General features: G+C 40.8%; 1 protein-coding gene across 2 annotated transcripts; it reads left to right on the top strand.

Annotated features, from left to right (window-relative positions):
• The first annotated feature begins 15 nt into the window (after positions 1-15).
• Positions 16-12673, top strand: LOC103473465 (guanine nucleotide-binding protein G(q) subunit alpha-like). Of its 2 annotated transcripts, none has more exons than XM_008423745.2 (8): positions 16-352; positions 596-752; positions 2777-2961; positions 6690-6844; positions 7071-7199; positions 9484-9613; positions 10167-10320; positions 11418-12673. In XM_008423745.2, exons 2-8 carry the CDS (start codon positions 617-619, stop codon positions 11606-11608), a joined length of 1080 nt encoding a protein of 359 aa, XP_008421967.1. In that variant the 5' UTR covers positions 16-352; positions 596-616; the 3' UTR covers positions 11609-12673. The 2 variants fall into 2 exon arrangements, with proteins under 2 accessions (XP_008421967.1, XP_008421966.1); XM_008423744.2 differs by having other exon boundaries at positions 16-471.
• Positions 12674-12916: the final 243 nt, after the last annotated feature.

Below are 12916 nucleotides of genomic sequence, written 5' to 3'. Positions count from 1 at the left end.
TAAAAGGTGAAGCGTCTGCCTGTTGCTCTGTTAAGTGCATCCGTTGCTATCTGGCTAGCACCGGAAATGTGTTCTCCTATAATGTAATATTGAAAGCCCACACGGTTTCCCATCACAGCACAGCCCTCTGTCACATGGTTTAGTTAGTTGGGTTTCATCCAAGGTATCAGCAGGTCGGGAACTGAACGCACAGAATAACGGCAGCTACAGAACACCCAGAACCGAGACAGGCGGATATATATTTATTTTTTAATTCCACAATCTATTTTTTTTTCTCTTTCAACACGTTTTGAAGAGGAGGGGAAGAAAATCCAGCATAATAAACCCGCCACGCCCGGAGCTCTGCTATAGGGTTTGTAAAGACTCGCTACGCAAAAGTTGTTACACAAACTATGTTTCCTCTTCACTAGAGAGAGAGGAACTTCACAGTTGTTCTCGCTCTTCCTCAAATTGCCTTGCTCTTGCTTCCAGGTCAGAATAATAGTGTTTTGAAGTTACTCAAATGAGACATTTGGCTGTCTAAAATAATGCAGATTTAAAGGTGCGCGGGGCTCACCGTTCCTCACTGTTGCTGTGCGTGTCTCTGCCATGTAAGGTGAAGCGTTTTCCTGGAGCAATGACGCTGAGCTCCATGGGGACCTGCTGCCTCAGTCCAGAGGCCAAAGAAGCTCGGAGGATCAACTCTGAGATTGAGAAGCAGCTCCGCAAGGACAAGAAGGATTCCCAACGCGAGTATAAGCTCCTGCTGCTGGGTGAGGGACGAAAACCGCAGTCTGTCTAACAGCCTCTGGCTATTAACATATGATTAGCAGTTAGCAGAGATATTCGCCAGTTTTTTTCCCCCACTCAAACTTTCATTAGGTTTACTGATTTATTGTAAAAACACTGCTTTTGATTCAGTATTTCTACCAGATAACTCAGGGTTTTCACATTTGTATTTCATAGGTAAAGGTCATGCAACGACAACCGCACCATTGTGTGATTTGCACGCAGAGTTCATCTATCTCACGGTTGAATCATGTAAATTGCACCAAAACTCAAAGTGCACGTTCGCTTTTAATTTGTATAAAAAGGCAGTGCAGTAAAAGTACAGCAGCAGGAAATGATCACCTGATTCTTACATATTCACTTTAATATGAGCAAATAAACTGTCCCGTGTTTCACAATATTCAATCAAATACTGATGGTAAACATTGACTGCTGAGGGAAAACTGGTTTAAAGTTTTACTGTGCAGTTTATAGGTTCAGTTCCATCAAACGCAATGCAAAGTCTGAGGCTGTTCCAAGGCGGAAAACAACAAAAACAACCATAAACCAACCACTTTCATGATTGCTTATTAATAAAAAATTAAGGAGTAATCAGCCAGTCAACAGCTTAGTGCTCTGAAAAATCTAGATGAGGTGAAGAAGACCTGACAAAGTTCAAATTGCGCATAAGAATCCAGAAGAAAGGGGATTTAGTTGACTTTGAACGTGCTTCAGAAACTGCTGCTTTGCGGGCTTCACGCCCAAAATATCTCTCGTGTCCACATGATCCATAAAAGAGAAAATATTAATCAAACAGCAGTTGTGTGGACCAAGATAATCACACGTCAGAGCAGTTCTAGAGGCACAGAAGTGGCTCAAATAATGACTCATTAGATCCAGGGAACGCATACCATTTCTAAATCTTGTAACAGCTGTGCTAAGGAGGCGGTACGCCATCATTGTCAGTTAAGAACAGGAAACTGAAGCAACAATTCACACAGGCTGACTAAGACTGGACAATACCAGATTGGATGAGCATTTGATTTCATCTCGATTTCAGGTTGAGCATCAGAAAATGGCGTAAACATGAGAGCAGTGGATCCATCCGGCCCGTATTTAGGCGCCTCGGTACCATCTGAGTGTCATTTAAACATCACAACAGTATTTATGCGCTCTTTGTGAAGCACTTAGTGGTTTTTATATTTAGAAACTGCCACATAAATAACATTTACTTGCTTACTTAGAGTGTACCTGTTCGTTGGGGGCTACTCGCAGCAGTATAACACACCGTGTTACCAAGCTCAGAGCACCTCAAACTGTTACAAAAAGGCCATTGCAGTCACTAAATCTAAATCCAATAAAAACATCACTGCGATAGTGTTGGAGCAGGAGATTTCTATTATGGTTGTGCAGCTGACAAATCTGGACCAGCTGTGTGACGCTGTCGTGTCAGCGTGATACCGTCTGAAGAATGTTTTAGAAACCTTGTTCAGTCTTTGGCGGCTATAATCTTTCCAAGAAACGAAATGAGCAACTCTGTGAACATGCTGAAAGGCATTTCGCAAAGACTGACTCATGCCGGATCTGTTCCCGTTACTTCGAATTCAAGAGCGAGCATGATTTTGAGGAAGTCTTGCCTTGATTAGATGTCTTCTACATTACAGTTGCACTTCGACTGACAATTTATGTGCTGGTCATAAGTGTGATCCGTAAATTTAGACTCGTCAGCTACAAATACAAAGTGCTGCCTCTTCAAGATTTCGCAACGATGTCTGTAATACCAACATAGTATGAACAAACAATGGAAATAACGCTAGAGAAACAAATACAACCAGATTGCATGTGTTTAAGGCAAACAGTTGCATAATACCGTGTAGAGGCAAAACTTCTTGTTTTTGTAAAGTGAAGACCACAGGCGGCATTACGGTTTTTAAGATGTCTTTTTCTGCTTCCTTCTTTTGAGTGTGTGAAAATCTCCCAAGTTTTAAAATGAGCTGATCTCGTTTCCTTTGCTTCTGTCGGTGGCCAGGAACTGGCGAAAGTGGGAAGAGCACCTTCATCAAGCAGATGAGGATCATCCACGGCCGCGGATACTCTGAGGAGGACAGGAGAGGCTTCACCGGACTGATTTATGAGAACATCTTCACAGCAATGCAGGCCATGATCCAAGCCATGAGCACATTACAGATCTCTTACATGTATAAGCACAACCAGGTAAGGCCTGACAGCTTTTTCTTCCTTTCTTCTTTTTTTCCCCTTCTTTGTTTCATTGTCGCTTCAGGCAGACAAAGTGAGAAAAGGACTCCATTACTCCACACCTCTTCAGAGAGGTATTCGCAAGGTTTATTTACAGAGCATGCGAAAGACGCACTACAGTCTGCAACACACCCCGGAAAAGCACTTCTGGTAATTTTCAACAGTGTTTAGGCTTGCAACGTTGCTGCCAGCGAGTTTTGTCTGCTTGCAGAGCAGGGCTGTCTCTCAGATGAACGCACAGCGGAACACGGCAGGCCTGCTGAAGGCAGACAATTCCCTATTAATCCCACAGGAATTTGCACCTGTCACGCCGATGACAGGAGCACATTAGTCTCTTAAATTTGCTGGCCCACAGAAGTATACAACAGTTAAAAAGCAGCGAGAGTTTCAGGTCGGGACGAGAAGCAGACGCGAGGTGCTGAGTCAGAGTCAGCTTTTGACTTGTAAGGGGATGGAGATCTGTGCCAGCTCAGAGGACCGAGGATGAATTTGTAACCCAGGGATAACATATTAGTTTAAGTGTGATGATGGTGGAAAGTAAGTGAGCTGCGTCAAATTGGAGTGAATTCAACTTAAAGACAGAATTGCTAGTAGAGGCATTAATTGGGCATTCAAACTGTTGCAGGAGGGATGACCTCCTCCTGCACTGCTCTTTGTTTTTGTGCTGTCGAATAAATGTCTGACTGAACGCATGCTGCTGTCCAACTTCTCTTTTATCTGTGCGGCGTAGAAGACGTGGAGCAGTTTCCACCCCACTTTAGCAGCCTGCTCAACATTTATTTTGCGTCTATTAGCTATAGAGACTCAAACGCTGCATCTAGTGGAGAGGGAGAGAGACAGAGACATTCTTTTATGATCCACGTTTGTTTATTTGAGTCTCTGATTCTGATGCTGTCGCCTTAATTGATTCTTTTTGCCGATAAAGCTGAAGATTAGATAACTGCTACCACTTCGTGCCTCGAAGCGGTTGAACGTTTAACTGTGCTTTGCTACAGACACACTCTGCAACTGAGGCATCTTCTGGGTTTATCTGTGGACAACAGGACTCTGTGTACAGACTGTATGCCCGTCATACAGGAAGCTGTCAAAGGGAGACTAATAGGGCTGTTGCATTAATTACATGATCCATTTATCATCTGATGCACGGCGCCTTGCAGAGGTATTCACACTCTTTGTGGTTTTTGCATTTTGCATTTACAGCACAACCACAATCTTTCAGGTATTTGGTTGTGATTCCATGTGATCGAGCAACACAAATTGTGAAGTAAACACATTTTTTTTTAAATGAGTAAAATACTTAAAATGTGGTGTGGATTGCACTCACTTACTTTTAAATTTAAATTTACATTTTGGATATTTAATATGTCCACAATATTATTGTAGTAGTTTCTGGGACTATTAATCGAAGCATATTCGTGTCTTACAATGGTCCAGTCAAAGTCCAGACGTAGCTCCAGTTGAAAATCTGCGGCAAATCTTAGAATTTATGTTCAGAGACACTCATCTTCCAATCTGACAGAGCTTGAGGTGTTTTGTAAAGAAAAACACACCAAATATTTAGTTTCTGGATGTGCAACGTTGTTATAAACATACACTAAACATATTCACATCTGTGATTGTACAAAGCATTGGCTCGGATCGGCTGAATAAAAACACAGGTTACAGTTTTGTCAGATTTTTATTGCTTAAAAAAGTTAAAAATAGATCTTTTTTTCCCCCACTTCACACACATGCACTACTTTGTTTGTGTCTGTCTCGTTAAACCCATGCGAATAACACTGAAGTTGATGGTTGCAGCATGGAAACATGCGTAATGTTTCAAGGTGTGTGAATATTTTTGCAAGGCACAGAAAAACATGACTGACTTCCAGAACTGTTTTGAATCTGTTAGCAGTAAAGGAATAGTAGTTCTCCAGACAGTGATGGCGGAAATATGGCACACGGTAATAGTTTGGATAAAGCTGAAAAAAGTTTGCAGCTGCACCGTTTTGGGAAGTATGATTCCAGCAGGAAAATGTTGCACAGCATCCGAATCATTATAGTGGGAACGCCCGGCTCTTGGCTGGGAGCTTCCACCTTCAGCATCTTTTACTGTGTTTTCTCATCAAGCTTATAGCAGGAAGAAAGCCCTTCATTTGGGCCGGCTCATTACAAACCAGCAGGAAACGTGATAAAAAATCATCGAGACAATGTTTTTAAAACAGCTCCTGGAGCTACATTTAATGAGTGCTGATAAAATCTGCATGCAGCAGCTGTCACTTTGGCTGGAAATTCTTCATATTTGCCAGCTTGCTTTTTGTTTAAATTTGAGGCTGAACGTTTTTGGAATATTGGATGTAAAACACCAAATGCCGTGCACGACACATCAAGCATCAACGCGTAAATATTTAAATAGACTGCAAAGGAGCGATATTCTCCCACAAATTCTTACAAATAACTTAATTAACTGCAGTGCAGGCAGATAAAGGATCCGGCAAACAGCTCTGTCACGTTTTTGTTTGATGGAAGTTAATGATGGTTTAATCAGCTTGTTGAGTTTATTTACAGTGGACTAAGATGCATCGCCTAACAACGGCATTTTGCTCAGATTAGTGGCTGGTGGCAGGAGCACTACTAGAAGGACCGGTGCAAATCCGCCGCTTTGTGAATCATAGATAAAATGTTTGCCGTGACACATTGCGCATCGGGGCAGCTGGGAATGTTTCCTGATGGAGATGTAGTCGTAAACAAGCGTGCCTGAATGTAAACGGACCGTAGTAGTTCGCCATAAATGATCGCCAAGCTGCTCCAACCCTAAGTAGATTATTGGTGAAGGCTTGCTATGAAGGACTGCAGCGGAAGAACTTCAAACAGGAAGTTGGAAGAACCAATTTTCAAAGCTAAAGGTGCTGCACTGACTTTACGTTATTGCTAAAAGTTCATAAAGGTTCTGACAAGCTAAAAGTTGTTCCAATGTGTCGCTGCTCGTCTCCATTTTAGACTCAAAAATCACATTGGTTAAAAATAACATTTCCCTATTTTTTTATTGTTTTGGTTGTTATTTAGCACTCGGTTTTAAGTATCTTTAGGTGACAAATGTTTCTCTAGATTTATAGCTTTAGACGTTTTAATAGTTGATTCTGGCTTGTACAGCAACTTGGTAAATATTGTCATTTTGAAAGTGCAAGTAAACAAAGTTACAGATTCAGCCACAAAGCTGCAGTGTAATTTAATAAGATTTTTAATAAGATTTAATGTAATAAGTCAGTAGAGTGGTCTAAATAATTTTGAAGCAGAAGCAATTATTTTATTTACAGATGAAATCAGAAAATTGAGATTCGGGTTTTGTTTTCATCCCTGTTAACTCTGAGACATCCACAGATAAAATCAGTGAATTAATACAATTAAGTAGAGTTCGATTGTGTGAAATTTAATCTCATTAATCCAATTTTTCTGTAGAGGTCTCAGAGGTTTGTTGTAGAACATATTTGACCAAACAGGCATCATGAGATCAAGAGATCAGAACAGACAAGTCAGGGATGAAGTTGTGGAGAAATCTAAAGCAGAGATCTGCAGCTCAGGAAGAAGAACTTGTGAAATTGAAAAATAATTTGTTGTCAGTCTGTAATGATGGCGTTCCTGTTGCAAAGTTGTATTTTACAATGTGATCTTTGCACGTCAAACTGACTTTACATTCTGGGGTTCAGGACAATGCCGACTTGATCTGTGGCGTTGATGTGGAAAGTGTGAAAACGTTAACAAACCCATACGTGGAGGCCTTGGAGAGCCTGTGGAACGATCCGGGAATTCAGGAATGCTACACTCGGCGGAGGGAATACCAGCTCTCAGACTCGGCTAAATAGTGAGTGTAAACGGACTAATAACTCCTTAAACGTTGTCAAATAGTTTACTGTTCTTAATTCTTTAGTATTCTCAGAAAAAAAACAGTCTAATAATAATTCCTTTTTTAGTTTTCACCAAATGTCTTAGAAGCAAATACTGGGAATTCAGTTTTCAATAAATAATTCAATTCAAATTTTTTTTATTATTTTTTTTTAAAACTCTGCAATATCTCCCATTGCCTTCAGCTATCTCAGTGACTTGGCTCGAATTGCTGATTCTGCTTATCTGCCAACCCAGCAAGATATCCTAAGGGTCAGAGTGCCTACAACAGGAATAATAGAGTATCCCTTTGACCTGGAGAATGTGGTGTTCAGGTGAGTTTTATTGTTTTTGTTTTATGCTTCTCTGGGTTTCTTGCTGCTGCAATATCACAGGTACAACATCTGGTTTGCTGAAGCAATTATTGATATATAAAAAAAAGTTTTATTGGAATATTTGTTGGGAATAAAAAAAAGCACATAGTTCATTTATTTTGTTATTTTTGTCACATATTTTAGGTTTTGTTAGTTATATCATTTCAAATTAGTAAATACGGTTGGTGCAAATGGTGGATGAAATTTGTTAAAACTATAGAGACTATATAAACAAGAAGAATCGCATTTGGGGAACAGACCAACAGCGATCGGGACTGATGAACAATGCTGTGTACTTTGTTGCTTTGTTGCTCGGCAACTAAACTTAACGTGCTAAAAATTCGGGGAAAGTCGTACGGGCAACGGCCATTTCACTCTCACTCAAAAATGCGGGTCTATTGAATGAATTCACATTTATTTTACACAGACCACACTGGAAGTGTCGTTCTACAGATCAGTGCTCCCTGACTCAGTTTGCTCAGTTATTTTATTTTTCTCTCTTTTTTCTTCATCCAAGCATTCCCAACTCTAAAAAAGAAAAAAGTATTCTTGGCTGCAGATGATTGATCTGTTCTGTATTGCTGTACTTCATTGTGGGTTAATGGGGGGGGGGATTTGACATCCAAACTTAACACACAGCACAGTGAAGGACCACATGTTTCTACTCAATGACTCTTACCTTGTCCAGAGTTGACACTCGGCTCTGGTGCTTGAATTTTCTGAAGCTTATTCCCTGCAGCAGCTCTAATATTGCAGCGCAGCTCTGTTTGTGCCGCCTGCATTCGCTTTGGCTTCAAATAACAGCCGACCTCCAGACAATGGAGACAGCACTGACTCCACCACTTCCTGTAAACTAGCATTCTATATAATCATCCGTCCTCACAGCGGGTTGACAATTTTTATTTTATTTTTTTCATGGCTGTGATCCACTAATCATTGCTGCTCCGTCTTTGACTGGGTACATTTTCTCTGCATTGTTTCAGGCACGGCTTCATTATCGGGGCTTTTCCGTAATTTTTTAGAGGCATTCTTATCTTTGTTTGGGAAAACGTCTGTCTTTAAAGAAAGTAATACAAAATAAAAACAATTTTGGTAGTCTTAACTGACCTAAAACAGGTAAGCTTAGTCTTATCTTATTGTACCAGGGAGGATAAGAGGTTGCTACCACACACTGTAAAAAGTTATTACAGTGGGTGCTTAGTGAAGTACTACTCTGTGTCTGGGAATGTCATGCGTTACAAAAAATAAACGCTCAAAATGCGAGGCACATTGTTGACGCATTAGGAGTGATTGCTTACGCTTTTTCTGTTGTCGTATTTTGCATAATTTCCAATTAGTCAGACTGCAGGAAATACCTGATTGCTGCTTTGAATACGACGACCAAACAGAACATGGATCTCATTTGCACAGAAGCAGCGAAGATGTTTTAAGGCCCTCATGTAATAGTTACATGATAAATGAAACTTTGACCGTCTCTGTATTTGCATGAAAAATACTGCAGCTCACACGCACTCCATCACTGGGATAGTTGTGGGTCATTATGAGTAGTAGGAAGCATTTTAGGAAATGTAGAAGCTCAATTTGCATCTGATTTGTTATTCAGTCCAGATTCTTAAACTCTTTAGGTTGAGGCATGTTTCAAATCAGCAAACAAGCTAAATGTGCGGATGCCCTCCTGGTAACGTTTGGATAAACGTCTTATAGCAAGCTGCAGGAAAACCATCCGCTTTTTGTGCGGAAATTTGGACCACTCATCGTAAATAGTAGAGCTCATATAAACTTGTTTCCCGGCATGGCCCTGGCTTTTCAGCATCGTTTAAACATTTTTAATAGAGTTGAGGTCTAGAGGTCTAGTGGCAACAACGCCACTAGCGGTGTGAGTGCCAAAACCTGACACTACTACCACCACGCTTGGCAGCTGGTTTGTTGTTTGAAAACCTCACCTGGACTCCTCCATACGTAGCTTTTGCCAATGTGGCCAAACGACTTCATTGTTCTTTTCCTTAAGCTCTGCTGCAGAGCTAAATGACACTCGAGGGAGTTGACTTTGCAGCAAGACGTTTATTCCTGCTCAGCACTTTTTTGACCGCACCCCTAGTTAGTTCTCCTCCCAAGCATTTTTTTTTTATCATCTCCCTAACATGCAGTCTGTAGAAGTGTGATAGCGTCATGATGTTGTCGTTTTAATTGTTAATCTGTTTTTTTGTTGTTGTTTTTTTTCCTTTATGAACCCACATCCCCTCAGGATGGTGGATGTGGGTGGCCAGCGTTCTGAAAGGAGGAAGTGGATCCACTGCTTTGAGAAAGTCACGTCCATCATGTTCCTGGTGGCGCTCAGCGAGTACGACCAGGTCCTCGCCGAGTCCAGCCATGAGGTGAGAGGCAGGCTGCCGCTGCTGCTGCCGCTGCCGCTGCTGCTGCTGCTGCTGCTGCGGCCTACAAAATAAAACTTTTTTCCTTTCACACAGTGTCTTTTTATTTATGTGCATGGGGGATGTGAAAGAGGCTCACTTTGGAAAGATAAAAAAAGAAAAAAAAATCCTTTTAAGGGACACAAAGGGAGTTTGTTCCCTTTGTTTAAAGCCAAACGTGTTAGGTGGAAATGATGACCCAGATTTCTCAAGTCCGACACCAGCTTGATGCCTCTCTCCATTCTCTACCCTCTCTCTCTCTCTCTCTCTCTCTCTATCTGTCTCTCTCTTACCGTTTCTCTTTGGTCACGCTCAAAAACCTTCTCTCAATGTTCCTTTGTGGCTGTGCATAAGGTTGACCTACAGGGGGAGCCCTTTAGTCACTCTGCTCTGTGGAAAACTCTTTTCTGTGGCGAATCTGGCAGCCAGCTGAATTTGCTCACACCCAACGCCGCTGAATTACGACTCTCGGGTTATTCTCCTAATATTTTCACTCTTGCTCGTGTGTTTCCCACAGAATCGGATGGAGGAGAGCATGGCCTTGTTCGAGACAATCATAAAATATGAATGGTTCAGCGACTCCTCGATCATTCTGTTTCTCAACAAGATGGATCTGCTGAAGGAAAAAATCATGTATTCACATTTGGTGGACTACTTCCCAGAGTTTAAGGGTAAGGGCTCACATGTGCATCCTACACACCTACTTCCCCCTTCCCATGTGTAAAAAGCCTCGTGATATCACAATGTTTCACTTTATTACTTTAATTTAAGTACATTTATGTGGGATATGAATTTTTTTTTTTATTACAATCACTGGTGTTGGAAGTAGCTATAAAATTAATCTAATTTCGAGGTGTAGTCTGATCTGTTTTATACACATGTACTAAACAAAGTTGATCATGCTTAATGTGAGAAGATTGGTACAATGCATACAAGAGGAAAGCCTAACACACACAGTTAGAATCAGCCACCTTAGTGACACCAAATCTCCATAAACGATCATTTTTAAAAATATTTTTCTTTGTATTTTTAGGGGAAACTTTGAGAATTTTGAGAAATATCTGAATTTAAACTCTTGTCTGAAGAAAGTCTGTCCTACGGTAACAAATGTAAACTGTGGTGTCGGGAATCCAGGGGTGGGATTTTAACTTGGAAAAATGAGGCCAATTTTGAGCCTTATATATTGAGCTAAAGTCAAATATAATTGTAATGTATCATCATAATTATATGATTATTTTAATCATAATTGCAATTCTAATGACTTACAATCATAATTATAATTAGCTGTACTATAAGTAATAGAAATAGTCATATAACATTGGCAACATCGCTCCAGGTGGGTGGCCTGAAAACAGAAGATTCTGAAAAAAAAAAACACCTCATGCCCACGTGGTTTATGTGGCATCACAAACTCTTTGAAATGGCGGGAGGTTTTAGATAAGAAAATCTGTTGCCCTCTACAAAAAAAAAACAAAAAACGAACAAGAGTGCAGACAGAGCTTTCAGTAAACACTCATCCCAGCTATGAGCAAGAGAGATTGTGCAAGGAGGGATGGACAAAGATCCAAAAGATTAGAGATTAGATTTCTCTACCGTTCGGTAAGATTAGTTAAAGGTTTTTTTTGACACATCTTTACCAGGGAACACCCTGAAACTATTCTTATGCATCTGCAATTGTCACCTTGCATCTATTTAACTCAAGTGAAATCAACAGTTTTGCTCTGTAAATGTACACTAAGCAAAATGTCCCGCTGGTCCCCTCTCTCAGGTCCCCAGCAGGACGCAGAGGCTGGACAAAAGTTCATCCTGGACATGTTCCTCAGTCTCAACGTGGACGATGAGAAAACAATCTACCCCCACTTCACGTGCGCCACAGACACAGAGAACATCCAAATCGTCTTCAAGGACGTGAAGCACTACATCATGCACTTAAACCTGAGAGAACACAACCTGATGTGAGCGCCTGGCGCTGCCGCTGTAATTTAATCGTCTCAGCGCAGCCACCCCTCCCCCCGGTCCGGGAGGGCTCTGCGGCATCTCTGTCCGCTGCCGCCGCCGCCACTGCTACTGCTGTTCCTGCTGCTCCACACTTTAATCCAAAACAGGAAATTGAAGCGCTTCAGAGCTTGTCATTGAATGACTGTACAGCCGATGCATTTCAAATTTTCTTGTTAGACTCTGTAAGTGGATGTCTTCGGCTATTACAAAGTGTGACCTGCCAATTAAAGTGCTGGCTTTCAGCGGAGTCTAATATAGCGTGCACTCTGAAATTTATCGAGCGCTACGTGGACATTTTGGAGCGGTGGAAATGCACACTGGCAGATTAATAGGGGGAAACATATTTTACTGGCTCCGAATGCCTCGGAGGAATTGTGATGCAGTAGATCTTCCTTCTGGGAAGCTGCGGGACTGGAGGCTCTGGAGGCTCAGCATCACTAAAGTGGTGTTTGTCTTTAAGGTTTGAGTTTGAAGCTTAGATTAGGGCTTGACTAAAAGGGAACAGGTCAGGGAGAACACTAATAACACCATTCATGTAAAAGAGCACAGTGCATGTTGCTGCATTGCTGCATGAGCTTCAGTTAATGAGGTCTTGATCAGCACTTTGGATCTGCCTGTGGTGACTTTGCTAAAGGAAACTTTTTTGGGGGGCGGGAACTTCCGTGTTTTATGTTTGGTGGGGGGGATTTAAAGGAATATCCAGCATTTTGGGGTCAATTTACTGGATAGTAAAAAAAAAAAAATCACATTCCTTCAGGGACTGTTGTGTTCTTTTTTTAAAAGTAGTTTTCTTACTCTGAAGTCTTTAAAGTTGTATCTTTTCTTTAATTTTATTAGATTTTGCACATACTGTATGATATGGTGATGCCTTGGTTTGACTTTGTTTTATTTCTCTGAGCATTAAAGTCAGTGTTTAAAGGTGAAATCCTAAAGTGAAAATTATTTTTGATCAAATGCATCAAAGAGAAAGTACTTATGTTTACACAACCGTGTTCTTCTTAACAATAAAAGTGAGTTGGAATCAGATGTTTTCCTTCTCTGTACTTTTCTTTATGTCGTCTGATATTAAATACGACCAAACTAGTCCTGTTCAGATAAAAAAAACTTTAAATATTGTACAGACAACTTAAATCAATATGTAAAACATTACACTTTTTAAAAAGTGTGAATACTGCTCTAAAATGGAGTCCTTTTGACAAAATCATTAATAAAAAGAAAATTCCAACCCATTTGAAAAATACAGTTCAATTACTTTTTTTTTTTCTGTAG

The sequence above is a fragment of the Poecilia reticulata genome, linkage group LG12, assembly GCF_000633615.1.
Source record: "Poecilia reticulata strain Guanapo linkage group LG12, Guppy_female_1.0+MT, whole genome shotgun sequence".
Lineage (NCBI taxonomy): Eukaryota > Metazoa > Chordata > Actinopteri > Cyprinodontiformes > Poeciliidae > Poecilia > Poecilia reticulata.
The sequence above is the reverse complement of the archived record's forward strand: the minus strand, read 5'-3'. Positions and strand labels throughout refer to the sequence as shown.